Source organism: Eutrigla gurnardus (genome assembly GCF_963514095.1).
Source record: "Eutrigla gurnardus genome assembly, chromosome: 17".
Classification (NCBI taxonomy): Eukaryota; Metazoa; Chordata; class Actinopteri; order Perciformes; family Triglidae; genus Eutrigla; species Eutrigla gurnardus.
In genome coordinates, this window is record NC_139928.1 from 9,565,237 (window position 1) to 9,587,906 (window position 22,670).

The 22,670-nt window shown below is 41.2% G+C and overlaps 1 protein-coding gene across 2 annotated transcripts; it reads right to left on the bottom strand.

Annotated features, from left to right (window-relative positions):
• Positions 1 to 962: 962 nt before the first annotated feature.
• ptp4a2b (protein tyrosine phosphatase 4A2b) lies at positions 963 to 21,549 on the bottom strand. 2 transcript variants are annotated; one of them, XM_084032784.1, is made up of 7 exons: positions 21,379 to 21,549; positions 6,496 to 6,788; positions 6,061 to 6,169; positions 5,884 to 5,976; positions 5,654 to 5,784; positions 3,166 to 3,240; positions 963 to 2,287 (listed from the first exon to the last, which is right to left on the bottom strand). In XM_084032784.1, exons 2-7 carry the CDS (start codon positions 6,498 to 6,500, stop codon positions 2,176 to 2,178), a joined length of 525 nt encoding a protein of 174 aa, XP_083888910.1. In that variant the 5' UTR covers positions 6,501 to 6,788; positions 21,379 to 21,549; the 3' UTR covers positions 963 to 2,175. The 2 variants fall into 2 exon arrangements, with proteins under 2 accessions (XP_083888910.1, XP_083888911.1); XM_084032785.1 differs by lacking the exon at positions 21,379 to 21,549 and adding an exon at positions 18,619 to 18,716.
• Between the last annotated feature and the right edge of the window lie 1,121 nt (positions 21,550 to 22,670).

Genomic DNA, 22,670 nt, shown 5'->3' on the forward strand with positions numbered 1-22,670 from the left:
AGTTAAAACTATATTTTTTTGTGATGCTGAGTTGTCCACATGACTTCTGGCAACCATCGTGGATTCAAAATGACATTCTTCTCTAAACGAGCTGGTTTTACACACCCACACATGTGCAACACGTCATTATGTAATTCACTTCTCAAGAACTCAACCAGGAAATGTAAGGCCAGTTGTATTCATTGTAGTGTGATAGACTGAATAACTTGGTATGTTGGTATCAGAACAAGGAATACAGCCTCTCAACTGGAACAATGGCTACAAAGATAGATATGTATCGGAGGCTGCGGTTGTCATACATTTCACTGTACTTGATATTCATATTATTCAAAGCAGGCAATGCAGCACTGAGCTGTAACCTCCAGCTCATTTGTTTGCGTTTCTCTGCTTTATTGCAGCCAGTGTCAGTAACATAACAATTGCAGTGCCTTTTCAGTCAAACGTCATTGTCATGTCAAGTTATTGTGTTGTTTTTTGTGTGTTAAATACAATAAATGGGTGGGTTAATGACTTTACTACTAATAACACGATGAGTTGAGACACACTGCATGCACTTTGTATGCCAAGCTCTGGCCATGACAGGATCTGAGCAGCAGAGGGGGCACTTCCAGTTGGTTCAGGTGTTGTCTGGTGTCGTGATTGCCAATTGCGGTTGAGTCATTTCTCAGTAGCGCCGTGTCCTGTGCCTTCCACGTGGTGCTGACTCACTCCCTGGTGGCGGAAAGGACATGTAACGCCGGCTCTGGCTGACACGCTTCATTAGCGCAACAGTCTGGGAGACACCAAGAGCGCTGATCGCCGACTACAAGGTGACGGATCATTTTCATAACAGGATAAAAATGACTAACATTTGTACTGCAATACAACAGACATATCCATCAATATCAGCCAGTAATGTTTAGTCGTGGATGTTAACTCCAACTCAACCATTCAAGCTGAAGAAAGAAAAAACAAGACACGTGTGCTTTTTATTTCAATTTATTTATCTTTAAAGAACCAATACGAATTGGGGATGTTTTCAAAATGGGTACAATGATAAAAAACTGACCATTTTCATTCTTCTCCACCTTGTCTTTCAGGTTGAATCTTAGGCTCTGTGTGTGAGTTTAAATATGTATATTTAGGGAAGTCCTATTATAGCCCCATTAAGAAGAATGAATGAAAGCAGGAGAAGTACCTTTTGTAGGAGTTATGTTTCTTTCCTGTTTAACTGCCTGGATGAGGCCGTCTAAAATGAGTGTTTGTTTGTTTGTTTGTGTGTGTGTGAGAGAGAGAGATAGAGAGAGAGAGGGAGAGAAAGAGAGAGAGTGTAGGATGCTCAGCAGGGTTTGGTGGGCTTATCTGAGGTGGACTGATTATTGCACTCCAACAAAATAAAAAATAAAAAAAGACATGGCTCTCAAAAGGATTAAAAAAACCTATTGGATAACAAAGTGTCCTTGCCCCTGCCAAACTCATAACTGCCACACATCATATCTTGTGAATAAATATTTCAGACATATTAAAACTGAGTGAACCCCTAAACTGAAAGTGACTTTAAGCAAGTGAAGGGTAAAAGGAAAACATTACTGCATTTTCAGGTGAACCTTTGAGTTTTTGTGCAAAAAAAAAAAAAAAAAAAAAAAAACAACAAAACAAAAACACCCCAATACCAAAATGGACAGTCACAATATGTGTTCAAAGATTTAAAATGTTTTGTTTTTAAAAAGGTACATTATTCTGGCCTAATCACAATATCAATAATTAGTGGAAATACAAATCAGAATCTCATTTAACATTACATCAATTCATCACCTTTGTTGGTGTAAAAATAAAAATTCATAAAATGGAAAATGTTATCCCATGATTACAACTGAAACAAAACAAAAGAAAAGAAAAAAAAAAGAAACAGGATGGACTCGAGTTGAAAAATTACGGCCCGTGGTTGAACAGTATAACTGGGAGGCGGGCCCGTCTGTGTGCTTTGACCTTCCATTCATTGGTTCGGCTGGTGGATCCCCAGATCTGGATTCATTCATTCGATCACTCGCTAGCTCTCTGATCAATTAACCATGACTCAGTATTAACAAATCATCACAATAATTACTGATAGCACTCTCTTCATTTTTTTAAAATCTCCTCATGTTGGAAGATTTCCCACTAGATGCACATAAGAAAGATGCACTGACGGGAAGCCTACTGCACACAGCAGTTGTGGCTGTTGGTATCCTTTAACTTCAGACGCATTTTGGGTCTGTATTTCTCGAGGTAAAGAAGCTGTTTGGAGTTGAAGGCTCCACGTCTCTTCCTATGAAAAAGCGGAGGAGGGGGAGAAAGAAGGGCAGGACATTAAAATAATGAATTTGGGCAAAGAGCACAAGATAAACATACAAATAGTTTATTATTTTTTATGTATATGTTTTCAAATGTATGCTTTGACTGTTTGCAATACTTAATCTTCTATTCTCTCTACCGTTTATTGAACATAGGCCATTTCCTTGTATGTGGAATCCTACATGGCCATAAACCTGTGTCTGATTCTGATAAAGTTAATGTTTGACAAATAAGTCAGAGAAGTTCAGAGAGGATTGACACCACTCTTATGTCTGTCTGTTAAATGTAAGGTTACAGTAGGCAGCCTGTTAGCTTAGCTTAAAACAAAGATGGAAAAACAGTTTGCCTGGTTCTGTTGAAAGAAAAAAAAAATCCACCTGCCAGCGCCTTAAAAGCTCTTTCAATTAACACGTTATGTCTGTTTAATCTGTACAAACCAGAAAAGACAGTATCAGTTTGCCTTTTAACGGGGGCTTGTGTGTCGTGTTTCTTGGATGAGGGTGGTAACTTCCCGGAGTCTGAGCTAGCCAGGAAGTGAACACTGAAAGTGTATTTACCAAAATGTTGAACTATTTCTTTAAGGCCAGACTACTTCTGATGTACTGTAGTAGCAGATGGTGGCATTTCCTCTTTGTACTGTTTTGCAGACTATTGACCGACAAATACCAACATCCATACATTTTCAACATCAACAAACTAAAGAAACAAAACTGCATAACTGATTTCCCTAATTGACAACCTTTAACAGTTTGGCTGCACCCTGCTTCTATTTAACACAAATTGCACCATTTACTGATTTAAGAGTCAATCTTTATTAAAACCGTAAAGTACAAAAGAAGGGAGGGTACTTACTGCCTTATGAACTGCACAGCATCCTCATACCTCATCCCACTCTCAATGAGGGCTAAGGCCACCAAGACTGGAGCTCTGAGAGGTAAAGAAATCCAATGGGCCCGTTCAAAGAGACAGTGAGAGAATCAAAAGGAGGAGAGAAGGAGAACAGAGAGATTAAATGCCATGGTTCACATGGCTCCATAGTAATATCGTGGAGGGGTTTAAACCTGGGAAACAGGCCTGGGAAATCAACAGGGGTGCACAAGTTCACTGCTGCCCTGCTGGGGCACGGTGCTCACACCCTGAGCCTCACACACACACAAAACTGTGATAAGTTACAGTAAGACAACCTTCACCTTTCCCACTAAATGAGAAAAAAAAACAAACAAAAAAAACTTTCTAGACCATTTGTCGGGTCAAATCTCACTGCTGACAGAGTATTTCCTTCAGTGGCTTTTCTCTCACACAAAACCAACAAGGGATAGAAAGGAGGGGTTGAGAGAAAAAAAACAGTGAGAATACTGTTTAAGAAAGGACAAACAACAACAAAGCCCATTGCTGCAGCTTCGCACACTAAAGAGCCTTCAGAGAATTCGGGCTGGTGAAAGGCAGATCAGACTGCAGTAAACACAAGACAGGGAGGAAGAGGAGATGAATTCAGAAAATACCAGTCTAACCAATAATGGTAATTATACAAACTCTGGAATGCCACAGCAATGTAAAATGCTGGAGGACATTGAGGACTGATTGGGGTTATTGTGCGTTTGAGGCCAGTGAAGACATTTTAACGCTCGTCCACCCACGTCATCGACTCCTGCCTTCTTTGTTTTCACACTTGTGTTGTTATTCGCCATAACTTGTCTGTAATTGCTCATTGCCTGAGCAACCTCATGGCCACATGAGCAACAGACAGTCCACACGCAAAACAAATTGCCGTATCTTTTGTCATTCATGATAAGATAATTAACAAGGTGTTTATCACCAATATATATTCAAACTCAGTCGGGACAGACGCACAGGTACAGTGCTGCAGAATGTTCAGTTTCACACCCAGGTAAGCCAGCAGATGTTGTGTGATAAACACTGAAGAAGCAACGTGTGTTGACAGTAGAAGAAGGGCTGAGAGGGGATTAGGAGAAAAACAGATTTATTTTTAAGCACTTGTAACATTTAACTAATTAATTCTCTGCTGACTCTTGTGGGTGGCCAGAATCTCTCTGGAGTCCCTTTGATGCTGGGGAGATGAAATGGACATTGGCCTAAGCACCCAAACAGCAGCATCAAACTAAAACGGACAACATTAACAGGAAGAGGAAACACGTTGGGTGAAATGGTTGGCACTGCACCAGAGAACACCCTCTGGCTTCTGCTGAGAAGTGTATAGTTTGCGTTGCTGCCTTCCAGTTGCCATTTCAATCCTTGAAGTAGAACATGTATGACATGTGGCTACATTATAAATAGTGATGGGTGTTTTTATAAACCAAGTTTCACACAGCCTCACAGCTCAGTTTGTTGCTAGCATTTCACTGGTCCAACCCTCAGCAAAGCGTTTTTTTTACTGACCAACATGGAAAGTAGCAACACAGACGCATAGTTTGAGGGTACAGTGGAATGTTATGGGTTTTATTCGGAATAACTTTTTTTTTTCCCTGCAAAAAGTAAAATAATTTTTGTTGTAATGAAATCTATACACTGGTACTAGACTCAATTCGTAGTATGATAAAGTGACTGAACATATAACACAAGGACGAACAAAGGATCCAGTTAAGGTGACTCCAGCCCCTCTGGACTGGAAAAGTGTGTATCTAAGATGCATCACGATGCGGCGATTCTGCATCTATTAAGCGACAGAACATAATCCAGGATCTTATTTTCATTTCAGCTCAGTGTGAGTCTTTTACTCCATTTTGCTGTCATTTACTGTCACACTTGTTTCTCTCCTCTCTCATGATCGTGTATCAGTTGGCGGAGCTTTCACACACTGAGAGACGACACTCCGCAGCTTGCTGGGTTGTTGCCCTCGCAACCAATATTTGCTGCTGAATTTCAACCGTGGTGTTGTTCCGAGAGGTTTGATGACCAAATAAGACTCGAAAAGGTATCAGTAAGGGAAAGTCCACTACCCATGAGGCTTATGCATGCAGTGTGAAATGATATAAGCATTGAGGAAGTGCCCTGTCTTAGAGCTGCTATTACGGAAGTTAATAATTAAAGGTTTAACTGTTGACAGACAATAAGAGTTGACTTATTATTGCTATCAGCTAAAGTTATAAGCAATATTGCAAATAAAAAAATAAAAAGGTGACACAAGCTCAGTGAGCGGCTGGTCACCGTAAGGAGAACAGCTCTGGTCCACCTGAAAAGGTCAGCCGATCATTTAAGATTTCCACAACTACTGGACTAGCCTGCTGCGATTGTGCCACCTGGATAATCAGCAGGAAATGGATGGATGGAAAATCTTTGGATGAAACATTCAATATATAAAACATTGTAGCTTGCCACTCACCGTCCAAGCCCTGCCACACAGTGCACGGCGATGCAGCAGCCAGGTTCCTCTCGAAATTTGGTGTTGAGTAGCTTGAGCCAGTCATCCACGATCTGGGTGGGAGGAGGGGCACCATCATCGAAGGGCCAGTCCTAGAGGAGGAAAAAAGGGAGAGTGCGAGTGTGTAAGTTGAGAAGGATAAACATTCAACTAGAAAGTTACCACAAATGTGTGCACATGTCAATTCTTACCAGGACCTGAATCCCCTCCTTCTCTACTGGAGTCTTATCATAGGTGGCATCACAAACTCTCACCAGTGTGTTCACGTCACACTTTTTCAGGTCCTGGCAGACATCAAAAGAAAGGATTTTAGACACTGCAAATGCAAACAAACACACCGATACGAAAACAGCCAGATGTGGGCATACCTCAGTGAACTTGTTGAGCGTGGCATTGGTGGGGTTGTGGGTGATGAGGAACCTCATGCACTCGTAGGTAATCTCGACTGCAGCGGGGCGGTTCATGTTGGCGAGACGGCTTAAAAAACAATTACAATACAATACTCTTACAAAACAAAAGCGACTTTTGGCTCAGAAGTCAGCAAAGACTGCTAGGAGATTTATCTGTTCAGAAAAGGGGAGAATAAATAAAATGACAACACGTTGTGAAGGATGGGTCAGGGGGACAACAGGTGTTCAAATATGGGATGATGCACACAGAAAAGGGTAACAAAAAGGATCAACTAGTCCACAGTACTCCGGGATGTAAAAAAAATGAATTAATACAAAACCAAAAAATGTAAAAGAATAAAAAAAAAAGAAAAAAGATGAAGAGACTATCCAGGAGTCATCCAATCAGTTTACCCCATTCAGGAGAGCTGTTTGTGATTGGCTGTTCAAGGAGAAGGTGGAGAGCAAAGATTTGTCGTATTGGTTGGGACAGGGTCGGGCAGTCAGGCCAAGGACTACGCAGTATCCCAGGGGGCCTTTGGATGAGTCAGCAGTTCCTAGTATGCTGGCAGTCAGGGGGGTTTCTGGGTAGCGTAGTCCCTTGGGGGGCGGCCGATTCACTTCTCCACGGAGGTGAGGTGCTGTGCCTGGCAGAATTCTCCGCTCACACACGCCATATAGGTACGGCTAAAGTCAACACAGAAACCCTGCCAAGAGAGAAGACAGACAAGAGTGAGGTTACATGGTAGTGACACACCCCTATGGTGACTGAGCTGTGTCATCTTGCTGTATAAAAAAAGCAGACCTCTGTACTTCTGAAATGTAACCTGCGTGCCCATGTAAGCTAAATCCATAAAATAAAATAAAAAAGTATTGAGTACAGTATTTAGATAGTATTTAGAGTCATTTAGTAATGACTTTGCTGCGAATCGACTTCACCTTTGGATTACCTCACCCTGTCATTTGACCACCTGTCACTTATACCGAAACTAATAACACATTCAGTAGGGAGCTCACATACGTTTCACAATCGTGCTGTTTCACAGAACAGGTAATGTCTGGTTTGTAACAAGTCAGGGATCAGTCAGTCAAACTGTGCTAAGACCTTGGCAGTCTAAATCCAGCCGCCACAAACTGGCTGGAACCGTTTCAGAGCAACTTAGGAGGGAGGTAGGAAGGGAAACGGGGGGGAAGAGGGAAAGTGAATGACGACAACTGGTGGGCGGGAAACGGAGCGAAAGGGCTTGGACTTCAGCACCGTGTCACAGGCAGTAGTCACAAGGTGAGGATTGCAGGGTGGGCAAAGCTTCAAACAGCCCCAGCATTTTAGTCCCACGCTCCCTCATTTCACCTCCTTGAGACTGACACAAGACTTTTCTCATTCTGTCTCTCTCTCTCTACATTCCCATTTACTCAGCAAAGAAACTCAACTATAATATGTATATACCATTTTATATTGAGTTCCTTAATCCCACCAGTTTGATTTCTACAACAGTTTTAAGACTTTTTGCAAACCAAAGCGACTCTTCAAAACCACACCAACTCTCTCCTCTTTTTTTCTCATGCTCCCACCTCCTGCCTCAATGTCACTTGTCCCCTCAGTTAACTGACAACCACAGAGCCACTGTAAAGGATGCATCAACCCACTCTCCTCCATAAATGGCTTTCCTCCCCCCTGTCTTTTAAAATTGGCAACAGCCACAAGGGCACTCAAAACAGCCATTTTTTCTTCTTCCGTGATGGCCAAGATCCTCCGTGACGCCTTTAATTACCACCTCTGAGCAACGCTGAACACAATGTGGCATCGTTGCATGAGGACAACTCAAGCTCAGAAAAAGGATAACGAGACTTTAAAGGCTTGTTGGCTTCTAATCCTCCAGACAGGAAAAGGGACGGACATGTGGCGAGACAAGAGTTAACTTGTGCGTGTTACCTGTGACTGTGGAGAGCAGGATAGCAGAAGCTTATAAAACAACAAGAAAAACTGAAACATGGGGAAAACATATAAGAACAAAAGAGCCAAGAGAGACAGCAAGGACCTCACAATGACAGCTTATGCTAAAAGATGAAAAGCAACTGGTTGGTGGATGGTTGCTCAGATGCACAAAGTGACTTCATATAGTCTGCATTTTAAATCTAATAGACTGGTGCACGAACTGAAGAACATCTGTGCTAGGTGAAAGTAATCATTAAGTATCTAATGCACTGCATGCAGTGTGAATCGGACCAACAACAACACTATCTATATTGGTAGTGATTCCCACACCATGCTAAAATCCAACAAACTTCACCTGCATTGCTGCGATGGAGAGAGTAGAAACAATACGAGCGCCAACGAGCATGTCAAGCTAACTAGTCGACTGGTCATAACTGTACATATAAGCTGCTAGAAAAAAAAACTGTAGACAACTGAACCCTGAGCTTCAGTCTTGACTGAGCTTGTCAATAGAGAAGTGAGTAATCTGTGGTAACATCAGGCCTGCGCTGCTGGGAACGCATGCAAATCAGTCAGAAATTTGCAAACTGGTTCTGCAGTAACACACTGCACAGATGTAGGAAGCAGGAAGGACAAAACAAACACATACACCCAATCTGTTTGTAGAAGCAAAACCATGTTTAACCACACAGGAAACAAGAAGCAGTGTGTATAAAAGCCTTAAAACTGTAGACTGAGTGACTTTAAGCTGAGGTAAACACAATTAATGTGCTGTTACAGTGGCGTTTTAACTAAAAACGCAAAATGTATATCAAATGTGAGTAGTTTCTATATTCAAGCAGGGTATCATATCAAAGTCATAATTTTGGAATTGTGACACCACCAGTCCATAGGTCGAAGATAGTCAGTTTACTGTAACAGAAGACGCAGAAACCAAGCAGACATTCACATGAGAGATACTGAAACAACAATATGATTTGGCTTTAAATATGACCAAAATATGACCATTATTCAACTAATCGTTTCAGCTCTACTGTCATTGCATTGATTATCTTGGCAAAGCTAAACAAAGCAGCGTCTCAAAATTCAATAACCAATGCCTCTCCCAGAAATCTCTTCCAGTGACTAAGGACAGAGAACAGAGGGAGAGGGTAAGATGGGAATTGAGAGAGAGCAGTACTTGCTGATAAGGACCACAGTATCTCAGAACAGAAAAGGACACACAAACCTAAACAGGTGATAAAAGTTACAAAAGAATGGGAATTGGGGCATGGGGATCCTGCAACTGCCAACTCATCACTTCAGGATGATTCACCAGTCTATCTGGCAAAGTATAAAGCCATGTCAGATTTAATAGCAAATTGATTGAAAAAAGTATTGAATCGTGGAGTTGTTGTCAGATGAGGCAGCTGTGTGATTGTGATTATACAGTAGTATAATATAATCATATTATTGAATTTTTTCCATTGACAAAGCTCATAATATCAACAGTAGATTGGAACTCTGCCTGTGGAAGTTTTAAAGTTATCGGAGCTAAAGTGCATGAAGACAACTGCTACAACTTCCTAGTTCAAAGCCTTTCACACAGAATTGCACAGACGGCTGTGTGCAGCTCTTGCCTCACCACTCCTGCACCACCTCCGCTATATACATAAACTATGTACACCATGTACATATTGCAGATAGTCATACGCTGCTGGGGTAATACATTTGCCACAAGGGCGAGGTGAATGTTCTAAAATTAGAAAGAAACACACACAAACCCTAATGTCTGGTATGATGGCAAAGCGTCAAGACTTTCACACAAAATGTGGAATGTCTGAGTCCATCCGAGTCCTTCTTCTCCCACCCCTTGTGAAAGATGTTAATATTACACGCAACCCTGTCTGGTGGTCTGAGGTTGTGCCTGAGTCTTGCTGGTGTTTTGTCTGGAGCCAGACTGAGCATGACCAGACTGTAATGCTTTGAAGCACCTGAAGGGCTACTTTGCTGTGTGGGAGCCGAGTCAAGGAGCAGGGGGAGCCCGTCATCCAAAGCAGGATGGACGGAGACGGAAGGAGGGAGCAAGCCCTGCTGTTTTAGGGGGTGAGAGCAACATGTACTACAAATTAAATAAAAGGTGACAGATATCACTCTAACTGAGAAGGAAGGAAGGAATGAAGGAAGGAAGGAAGGAAGGCAGACTCCACTGAAGATTAAATTCCAAAAAAAACAGTCAATTTCCACACATGTATCACCTCTGCATCGATATATTCATAAGGAGTCGACACTTCATCACAAGGACCTTTCTCAAGGCATTGTGCGCACGCACACACACACACACACACACCTGCTTGCTACACTCAGTGCACCCGCTTCTCCTTTCGATGTCTCATTGAGACCATTTACTCACACTACACTACACACTTCCAGAGACACAAATATCCACATGCATAAAAACAAGGTTACAGGGGTAGTATTGCACTCTCCTTTCAACCGTCCATTATAGCAAGCACGTATTTGAAACTCAACAGGAGAATCAGAGGGAAATTGATCGTCACAATCAACTCATAAATAAGTGGGAATAGAAATGTGGCTGAATGTCACAAATGTCTTCATTCCTGTGGCCCATGTGAATGCCAAATAAAAGATAACAGATATACTTGGAAATGTCAAGGTGGACAGGGACAAAGGAGTAGTAACATAAAGAAAGCTGGAAGAGATGTGAAGAAAAACCACCAAGAGGACATAACAATGGATAAGCCAAATTAAACAAGTGAGGAAGAAAGCAAAAAAGGTTAAGGGAAGCAACAACAACAAAAAAAAAAAGTCACGTCAAGAACTTGGCAGTGACTATGGCTGAGATAAAATCGAGGATCACACCTGCCCAGTGGTCCAGCTGGGTCCTTGTAGTGACGTCAATGCTGTTGATAGGCTCAGTGGGTGGATCTCAACTCATATTGGAGCTGTTCTCAGCCTAACTATGTGCTCACACCCGCCATGCCAACAATAGATGAAGAGAAGAAGCTACTATTCTGTAACTTCAAATGAGTGCTAGGACATGCGAAGATAAAACAACAGCTGATCTCTATACAGGTTTACCGATAGGCACATGCCATCTTTAGGGGCATTTTTCCAGTCCTGCCATTAACATGCATCTTGGGCGATTCCACAACCAGTGGACAGCTCTGAGTACATATGCACCAAGTACAAGATGCATTGATCATGCATTGAGATCCGATCTCACATTCAGTAGTGGTCTGTGCTGCAAATGGTCACATCCTTTTAGTAGCATGTATGCAAATGTGCCCTGGGCTAACATATTGATAACATTTGTATTTAAATGAATAATTAAAAAAAAAAGAATTAAAAAAAAATTATATATATATATATATATATATATATATATATATATATATATATATATATCCACAGAGCTTTTACAAAAGGTGCAGAATCAAAGTATCACTTCTTGTGAAAAAATATGTTGATTGTGAATTAATCATTTAAAAAAAAAATGTACAGCTTAATGGCAATGATCACTGCAATGAGATTTTCAGTATGATATCACGCCTTTAGATCACGACCCAGTCATCTTCAACTTTACCTAGAGTCAACGTGCCACACACAAACTGTTTGTATGTCAGCTGGAAGCAGGCAAAATGAAAAGCATCTTAAGTTGTCAATGTTTACAACTCTGACATAGCCAGCATACTTTCGTTGCCGTGAATACCTGTTGCGCAATCAATCCACAGGTTAGTACTCTTGCGTGTGAAAGCATACCTTCAGCTAAATGTTTTGGTTTCAACCTAAACTTAAAAGTATTTGGGTCCGAGAAGTCTGAAAGAAGCTCTTAATGTAACACTAAAAGCCCTCAGTGGGAGAGGACCTTCATGCTCAATAAAGTCAAAAGCATGCTTTGGACTCTCTGGACACAGTCCACTACTGAAGGGGCCTGTTGATGTGGGGTATGGTGACAGGTCACCACACCATTCAGCAAACAATACACATAAAGAAAATAGTGTGCACAGCTCTCCCATGCCATCAGTCATGCTCAAAAACAGAAAGACAAAGACAGGCAAGAAAGTGAGCGCGCACACACATACAACTACAATAAGCTACACTAGTTAAGCTTCTAATCCGTTCTCTGAGCCTCACCAGTTTATCTAGTGTAACAAGCAAGACTGAAATCTCCAGGCAGGCCAGGACAAGATGACATTGAGAGATTCTGGCTTGTATGCAAAACTCCAACAGCGATCCGAAAATGTTGCTGTGCCTCCCATGAGCTGCACACTCCTGGGGTTTGCAAACAGGAGCCTCAGGCTGAAAGTGATACTTCAAGTCAAGTAGATTATGTGTGGCCTCGTGCTTTGTTGACTTCTGATAACTTGCCCACCCATGGATTTCTGAGAATATCATAATGGAGCAGGGAACTCATGCACAAAACTTAATTGACAACAGCACCTTTACTTCACCTGCTATAAGGGTAAGGTGTGTGTGTGTGTTTATTAATGGTTTGTTTATTTAATTATTTAAGTATATGGGTTGGTGGGGTGAATCAATTCATGCAAGAAAATGTACAAAAAAAATCAAATAACACGCTGGTTTAACAATATTTTGCCTACAATATATTTTTGAAATTGGCAATATTCTGAGAAATAAAAAGGCAAGTACTGCAGGCTTGGACTACAAACTTTATACAGGCAAGTGGCACTATATTTTGCCTTTTATATAACGTTATTATTATACATTATAACATTGTTGCAAATCAGTGGATATAAGACAACCTTTGCAAATCTAAAAACTAGGGTTAATGATATTAGATTACCCAACAATCAATATTCTCCTGCTAATTTCGGCCAAATGCTGATTACATTTACATTTAGGTCATTTAGCAGACGCTTTTGTCCAAAGCGACTTACAATAAGTACATTTGTCAAAAGAAGGAAACAAAGAAACCACAACGTATCATTGCTGATAAAGTAAGAGCTAAAAAAAGAACAAGTGTTTGGTCCTCATCTGAGTAACGTAGTACGTCAAGAGGGACAGTGCTACGATCAGAGTGTATAGGTAAGGGTTTTTTTTTTGGGGGGGGGGGGGGTGTTAGTGGGTCATGCTATGTAGAGTCGAGGTGAAGTCTGAACAGGTGAGTCTTGAGCCTTTTTCTGAAGATGGCAAATGACTCTGCTGTCCTGACATTGGTCGGGAGTTCGTTCCACCACTGAGGCGCCAGAACAGAGAAGAGTCTGGACTTTGCTGAGCGACATTTGTTTGATTTCAGCGATGGTGGTACTAACCGGCCAGCTGAGTGCTGATGCCCACAAATATTTTTTCCACCTAATTGGAGCAATCATCAAGTCTCATGTTATCATAATTAGACAACTAAACTGTGATGAGTTGGTGTGATTGATAATGTTGATACTGAAAATGCATCAATAATCACGATTTTAATAAAAACACACAACCTTTGTCTTTGTGGCTGCTAACTGCACTCATAAAGTCAAAATATTGTCTTGTCATAGTGATGCCCATCTACCACCAAGTGTTGTAAGGGGAAATGGCCGATTCCTATGCCACAGCCACCGAGTTCCTCCTGCTCAGACCCTGCAGACACACAGCGTATGGAGTAGATCCTAAAATATTTAATTGACAATTTCTTTTTGAATTAAAAAAAAAAATAAGAGGCTACCTGCCCTTTGGAAAAAGCTACCTAATCATAGCCTTATAATTGGGAAATGAGTCACAACTGGTCTAGTCTGGGTTTACCTGCATCAAGGCAGAACCAGACAAAAACAGTCTGACTCAGCTTGATGCTCATCTCAGGTTGAAATATAATAGCCATGTTTTCGTTTTCATAGGGTGACTACCACAATGACCCCAAAGATATACAGGCTATGTGACTTTTGGCAGTAGTATTTCAAAAAGGGACTCAAATGAAAAGCAGTCACTCAGTCCAAAATTCGGGGGAGAAGACCCTCCAGGAAAGCAAGACTCTAATCCAACAGTGTAGACTGCAATTCTCCAGCCACGACAGACACCTCACCTACTCTTGTTCACATGCTTTTAATCCGTTCAAAACAACAGTGAAAGACCATAAAGAGGGCATGCACTGAAGGAAAGAAGCATCAAAGCAAAATGTACTGACAACATTGCAAGAGTGTGGCCACAAACACACAAGGAATGCTTTACTGGGGTGTTAAATTAGAATGCTGCTGTAAGGGGAAATTGATGGTATATTTGCCCTGTTAATTAGTGCTCTATTTTCAGTTGCAGTGAAAACTGAAGAAAGCGAAAGAAAGGGCAACTTCTGAAATAAAAAAGATTAAAATTAACCAAATGGCTGAAAATAAAAACAGTACGACCTATGATATAACATAACATCCTCACGAGAATAACTTTGTCTCTGAAGCACTAATGGAGAGCTTTTAGGTTGACATTAACAAGATTGAAATGTTGATATGGAAACCATTTGGCCATGCATAGACAGTGCTTTGCAGAGAGCACAGTATGTAGACAGAGACTTTCTCTGGCTAATGATTTAAGTTATTAGCTTAAGTTAAGTTTAACAAATTACATTTGAACATGCTACAGCTATATTAACAAGCAACAGCTTTCATTTTAAACAGAGAAACGGTTAAAAACGACACACATGTATCTATTCAACAAATATATGTTTTTGCGATATCCTACTCCCTCATGAATGCATAGGTCACACAGTTTACGTCAAAGTCCAGCATTATTAGTATAACTCCGGTAACATTTTTGCAACATTTCTTCTATGTCTTGAAACTTCATCTGCACATTATACAAAGCCCTGTTCTGTGGTTTGTCAGAACAGAGACAGCAAATATGCATCTTCAAGACAAAGGCTGTGAAAGTTGGCTATGATGGCTACTTCTTTTTGATTAGAGCTACTTATACTTTACTGTATTCGTCATCTGCAGTAGCTCAGTATGTAATGTGGTTGTAAATGGGTGTGCACTTTAAGGCTGTGTATCATATTCATTGTGTTATTTGCTTGTGATGTTGCACCAAGCCTACATGTATTGATCAATTGTGGTCCATGATTCTATAAATGTACAACTGAGAAAAAGGGAAATTATTTCACCGAAAAGGTCACAACATTAGCCTTTCATCATAAGATTGATGAAAAAGACGATATTGCAGCCCTCTGTAACATACAAAGAGAGAGTGTGAGTGAGTGAGTGAGTGAAGTCAGTATTAACATTACAGCTGTGGATAGCGCAGTGAAGTGTGTGTACAGTTTGTAGTAAATGCTACAACTCCTCAAGACCCCTGAGGGCTCCAAAACTAAGTTCCCATGTCCTGCTCTTCAGCCAGCTGCTGATTAAAGTGAAAGGGGTTTGCCCAGTGGTTAGCAACGGCTCAGGCGCACTTAAGTTGACATTTAAGGTGGACCGGTGGATTCTCCTTTAGGTGGGCTGCTGCACTTTTGCTTAGCTTTTTATTTTTAATATTTCTTTTAAATGCTTAACTAGTTAATTATTAAAACCCCTACTGCCAAATATGCTCTGTATCAGGAAACACAATGATGAATGTTATAGCAACAGCATCATGTTGGGTATTTAACTTGTGACACTCAGGAAATGAGGGACATCTGATGAAAAGAAAACATGTTTTCAAAGTTATTGTTAGAACTGTAATGGGCATCATTGAGTAACCAACGTGTACTTGCTATATAAAAAAGTGGTATTGGTGCATATTCTCTGTGCTCCAGGAGGAAAGAAGCTAATGTTCCAGCAGAAGTACTTGTTGTTCTGCCTTCTTGGGTCCATGTACACAAGGGTGAAGAAGGGAGGTGAGAGAATATGCAACCCTCCTATTTCCATGAACAGACGACTACCACGCGCACATGTACTCGCACATGGCAAAGCCCACTTATCACACTGCTTTGCAGCCTCTGAGTGAGCACAGATAAACAGTGTGACGATCAAAGGCCTCTGATAGCGCTTAGGGGGAGGGGGAGGGGGGGCAAGGACTGATCGGTCTCTGGAAAGGACTGAAAGAGCCCAGGGCTTAGTACCTTAGAAATGGGAATGAAAAGAGGAAAACATCCAAACAAAGGCCTGTTCTGTCCACGCTGTGGCCTAGTTGAACTTTTAATCACACTTTTCAGCAAATTAAACACCTGCATGATAGACAGTGATGACAATTAGGCAATAAATTAAAGAGGGTGAGTTTTTGTTGTACCATATGGAAGAAGTCATTCATTTCATGCTAAGCCTATAGATGATCTAGTATGAAACTGTTTATTCACATTATTATCAAAAAAGTTGACTACATTGGAATATCCCTAGTTGGAGCTTAAATGATTGAAACATTAACCTCATTCATTTGAACATTTCCTTCTATTTTAATGGATCACTAAATGTATATTTAAAGTAATCCATTCAGAACAACAAAGGATATGATGTCGCAATGAAGTTTAACATAAGTCAGCAGAAGGGAAGAAGCTACCCCTTGTGAAGTATCACATTTCACCAGCCGACAAGTGTTTGAAATAACCATCTGTACTTTTACAATTTCATTTTAATGTGCAAATAACATCTGTCCATATAAGTGTGCATCACGATTATCGACTTAATGATTTAAAATACCACTGCATCCTCCCCAGACAGGGTAGTCAAGATCTCTTTTTTTCATCTGGAATAGGGATCGAGGGAATAGGAATATGATATGATTTATATATTTTTTTTATCCAGCCATCTCTGAGCTCCTTTGATAAATAATAATCTCACGTCACAATCCTCAAATCGGTTACAAGATGACATCATCCAGCCGAGACATACAGATACATTCATCACAGCAGTGAGCCACACCTCTACCCGTTTTCCAGTTCATACCAAAACTGAACTCACAAGAAATTAGCAGGTGGAGCAAACATCTGCACGCCTACAGCGCTGATTAGTCCATCACAATACAGGGTGTTCCTTCTATATGCCAGTTCACAATACTTCCATTCTGACAAATAACTGACCTCCACTTCCTGTGGAGTAAAACAGTGTATTTAGATGTAAGAAATATATACTGGAGTAAATGTAGGACTACTAGGATTACTATGACTGAAATCCCATAAATCTTCTAATTAGGGATGCACCAAATTTTCGGCCAAAATACTTTTATCACCGAAACAACAAAGCCGAAACAGAAAGTTGTGATGACACACAAAAACCGCTGCCAACGCACGCTTGTCTGGATAAGCGCCAACATGTCTGCGGTGTGGACGTTTTGCTGAGATCTAGTCGGATCCTCTGCACTTCCTCGGGACTGTGCTTGATCCGCGTTATAAAAGACCATTACTTGGATGTGGGATTAAAGCAGCGCGCATGAGAAATGATCCAGGCGCGATGGATGCGGAGACCTCGCTTGGAGACGGAGGACCACACAGCGCAGGAGAAGGAGAGCAGAGCGCAGAAAAACTCGTCTCCCTGCACCAGATGAGGGGCATACACCCTCGTTGTCTGATATGTTCGATGAGACATTAAACATTTTATTTTGATTTTTATTATATACTGTGCATTGTTGTAATGTCAGTGCTAAATAAATAAATACTTTTGTAATTGATTTATTCTTTTAATTGCAATGCCTTGATTTTAGTGAGGTTAGTACACAGTCATAGCCATAAATGCAATGGTACTAATAATTGGAATATTACTTTCTTTCTGTGTTTCGGCCTTTGTTTCCTCATTTTTGGTTTTCGGTTTCGGCCAAGGATTGTCATTTCGGTGCATCCCTAGTTCTAATCCAGAATATAAATAAATGTCAGTCCAACACTCAGCAACAGACAGACCCAGACGGGAGAATAATGTTTGTTCACATTTTTGCAGGGAGGTGCAGCATCCCACTGTGACATCAATTCTTCTGACATTTGGAAACTAAGTTGGCCTTCTGACAGCAGCATCAGGGGATGCCTGTTGCCATACCAACCATTATCTCAGTAGTAGCAACAAGTGCTCCTGTAGGGAATTTCGGTGTCCCTTGTGAATAGATCAGAGAAGAGCAATGTTGATCTGTTTAAACATTCAAAGAGCAAAGCTGAAAACGCAGTCGGGGGTAAAGCACTGAGGAGGATCACGGTTATGGCTGCCCATATAAACTAATCTAGGAAGTTAACCGATGAAATCCAACTTCCTTATCAGTGGACTCAAATATAGGACCATCATATGATGTGATCTTGAATCTTAAAAACAAGTAGAAAATCCATCTTTTTCAGATTATGGCCTCAATGAATTAGTTTGAGGTCATATTGTGAGAGGTAGTTACACATGTCATGCGTTTAATAAGGAAACGAAGAAAAGCCATGCTCCAGTAAAAAGCAAAACAGTGCCTAGGCAGTATGACAACACAGTAAGCTTGTTTATGTGCAATAACCCAGCATGTTCTAAACCATAGTTGCTGCAAAAGTATAACACTTTCTGGATCAGTAAAGGTAAACAGCTACACGCGGCTACAAACAACAGCTCTAATAACAATAACAACGCGCTTTACTATAGCATGTTTTGGCTAGGGACAGTGTTTTCCCCAACTAACTGTAGCTCTGGTAGCTGTAGCCAGACAAGGTAACTGTAAACACAAATAACAAAAGAAGATCCTATTCCTACCTGTTGCTATAGTTTCAGCGGGCAAGCTTGCAGCAACATCTAGAAGAGGTGTCAATCTGTCAGATACTGCCAGTATAACAGAGTCTTTGCTTTATCCCAGCGCTGTGGCAACAACAGTAAACGAACGCTGTGCCGACCAGGGCACGGTTCATTAACCAACACACAAGGTGCCCATGGCTACCAATGCATAATTATATGTGGCTTTTGACAAAAAGTCTACAAATGCGAAGAAAAAAATGTACCAGTTAATCCTTGCTTTCCACTTTTGGCTGATTTCAACACAGCATAATTTCTCTGGAGCAAGGGATTTTTGCAAACTAACAAATAGTAAAGTAAAGCTTGAGTTCCAGTCTCACCACAGAAAGACAACCGGGGTCAAAACTATTTTATATTGGCCAAATCTGTCAAGCCAGTCACTGTGGAAGGGACCTCTTCAACCCTCCCTTTCATCACTTACAGCCATCCTGTGGCTAGATGGGCTGAATGCCAGCCGGCTACAACATAGGTGTTCTTCTCCCCCAGTAACCTCCCTGGTAAGTTGGTGTCATGTTACTGTACACTGGGATCACCTTTCTGTGTTATGGTAACCAAGCCTGAGAACTTCCCCACTTGTCAATGTCATTTTTATGCCACCTATAGAGAGAGGAACCACCCTTCTGTTGTAAAATGTCATGCAGGCACCCAGCTAGACTTAGGCCTACTACAACACACTTCAATCTCAACATATACCAAATAATTTTCAAGCGCAATAAGGCAATGCAAAATTAAGATCAGTTTCATCCAAGTTGAACAACAATGCAGCAGACGAAGGCTATGATTGACCTTGCAGTTACATAATTTACTGACATGCACAAAAAAAGGTAATGGGAGTCAAACTTGAAGTGTGGCATCTACGGAATGAGGGCTTTCCACTGTATACGGCCTGACTTCAGCTGCAGGCTGTGCTCTAAGTGGACTGAGGGGAGCTATGCTATTTCTACATTGGGCTGTCAATTAGCCATAACATAAAGCAGGTCACCAGTATGAGTGACCTACTTCCACAATAAAATGTGAATAGAGCATCAAGGCTCACTGTGCTATTCTGCAAGACCAATAGAATCCAAGTCTTTGTTTATGGGTCATTTTGGTAGCATTACACAAAATCGTACAATTGATTCGAGTACAAAGATAAGAATTATAACAGGAACATCTCGCTACTTCCACTATACATAGCCGTGCCTTCTGTTTTGATAACTGATGGCATTAAAACACACCTCATCTTCTATACTCCTAGCAGGGAAATTAGGTCACCTTGCAGTGACTCATGAGCAGGAATGTAATAAGCTTACCTGTTACACCAGTTACTCATTGAACCACCAACCCATGTTGGTAGGAGTGTTCAAAGCTATTCATTTGTATTAGCCACTGACTAGAATGTATTACAGAGAGGGGGACTGAAACCATAGGAAGGTCATAAATTGAAAACTGAGAGGCATGGGAATGTGCCGCGGCCTTTAGTGTCACAGCTGCTCTAGTCAACTTCCTCCCCAAGTGCATTTCCTCATTTCACTTCATCCAACATGGCCAAATGGATGGGTGCTTTCTCTTCTAAGAAACCAGACAAGGCTAAATTATAGACCCACATAACCTCAGTGCTAGCTACATTTTCACATGAAAGGCTGACGAATTTACGGAGTTGAACTGGCTAGTTAACAATTAAAAGAGCAGTTTCACAATAGAAGCGGGTCACCCAACAGTAATAACAACAGACGGGTAACATCGGGTTGTGGACCACTTCGTTTTGTAGGGGTTGGCATGTGGCTTCAAATAAAATAGGTCAACCATGCTCTGGGTCAAGATTTGTCACAAAGGGCGGAAGGCAGTTAGCACAGTCGCCATCTATACCTCTGGCTCAACACAACTATCAACGTCTGCCGAGTCCACCGCTAAACACCCACAGAAGCAGAACATACAGAACATCGAAGAGTTTGTTATATTTTGAACGTCTACACAGTGCTGATGTTTTAAATACCAAGACAACAACGAACACGTTAACCGACGCACAGTTAACGTAAAGCTAGATGCTGTCCAATGCTAACAGTTACCTTTACCGATACACCAAGACCTCATTGTACTGCTACGGGCAACATTAGCTCTTATTTTATGAAATTGCGGACGACGTTCAGTGTAGACAATAACAATGCGTAATACAATATCCAATGTGATGTGTTACAAAACACGGTGGGCCCCCTACTGATACTGGCAGTTGTAACACTAAAATGTGTTTATTATTCTTCTTCTAGAAAATAGCAAGCTAACGTAGCTAAATTAGCTAGCAGGCTAGCTCAGCTTCGTCACTTTGCTTTTCCCCACCAACGTTTGGCAACCACTCCAGAGATACGCCAAGGCTCGCTAACGTTATATTAAGACAAGAGTTAAATAACTTGAGGGTGGGTGACACATATTGTAACAATGGGGGGTGATATTAATGCACGTTAATACGAATTTCTACAGTGTAACGTTGCGTAGTCAATATTCTAACGTTAGCCTTTCGTCCTGTTAGCTAACGTTAACGTGGCTACACATTGGTTCGTCTACTCAGACAGACACCCGTGAAATTTACTTTAGCTCTCTTGTGTTGTGCTAATCATCTGACAATATGCAGACCAACTTTTAATCAGGCTCTCGAGGATCTGTGTTGTTGCAATCGTATGTGATCATACTAGAGAGACGCTCAAAGGGGGATCGGTTATAGTTAGGTTATTAGGTAGAGTTACTTACAAAGAGCAGGCTGAACATTGAAATCCCGTGACTACCCCGGAGAAAGTGGAGGGAGTGTAGAAACCGCTGCCAGGTCGCCTTTTTGTTCCTCTTCAATGTGGCAGCTTGAATTCTCGTCGGAGGTCGGGAACTGTTGTTGGGGAGGAGCCTCCTCGGTTTGTTCGCACCTTCAGGGACTGTCGGAAATATGACGAACGAGGCAGACCAAGTTCACGGCACTTCAATACAGTGGGAAAGAACTGGTGGGATCTGTTACTTTCCACGGCACACGAGCGTGTACGTGTGTTTTGCAACTTGATGTGCACACTAGTGAGCAGACGCAATGCAATTCTATCAGAGAAAAACAAATGAATAAAAGCAGACGTTTTCGACTACATTATTTCCCCAGAGTTGACTATGAGTTTGTTTAAAACGTTTGGGCAATACGCATATGTTGGAGAAGAGTCGTGAGATTTTTTGTTTATTCATTCGGAGGGGAGCATAACGCTGAGATCATTTTTAAAGTGACATAGACCAACTTGGCCACATTTGCATCCCATTTGTTTGATGCGCGCTTCTCTCTTTGCTTCCCTGCTGCAGCGCAATGTGGCTCACTATCACTTACTTTATTTATTATAACAATAGGCACATTCGAAGTAAAAGCTGTTACTCTCGAACAGAGCTGAGCACGTGCAACTTAGTATTTTCCAAGTACGAAAATTAGATGTACGACTTTACTGGTATCACCCGAATGCAGCATGGGGGTCTGGCGTCAGTACGACGTAAGAAGAATCCGGGTGCACGATGACAGCTCACTGGTGACGACAGTTCCAGAAAAGAAACGCACAATTAGGCCCGCGCTCATGGTTTTTTTTTTTGCAACATGACTTTTATTCAATATCTTTATCAAATCGGATGTCATGTCGGTATGCACACTCTAGGCCATTCTTAAGTCTATAAGGCCTACATCACGGTGGGTCTTCTGTACTTGTTTTATCAAATGTATTTATTTGTCCAATGATGTCTTACTTTATTTGTATGTTTAGACCATATATTAGATGGATACCAGTGTCATTGCATGTTAAATTAAGACACTTGGTGATTTGATACTTGTAGCGTGCTTCTCTTAAGATGGCATTGTTTATATATAGTATATTTATTTTAAGTGGACTCCTCTTGTGTTATCTGCAATGAATATGTATTCCAAATGACTAACACTCAGTTGTTATCTAGGTGATCTAGATAAACCAACACAAGCCTATGAATGGAGCTCCAAGCTTAATGGCAGATCAGACAAAATCTTTCAAATATCA

Coding starts and splice junctions, on each gene's coding strand:
- ptp4a2b (XM_084032784.1), bottom strand. Junction 5,977..6,060: donor CGCTCAACAAGTTCACTGAG/GTATGCCCACAT, acceptor GATGTCTGCCAG/GACCTGAAAAAGTGTGACGT. Junction 3,241..5,653: donor TGTGTGGCAGGGCTTGGACG/GTGAGTGGCAAG, acceptor TTTACCTCTCAG/AGCTCCAGTCTTGGTGGCCT.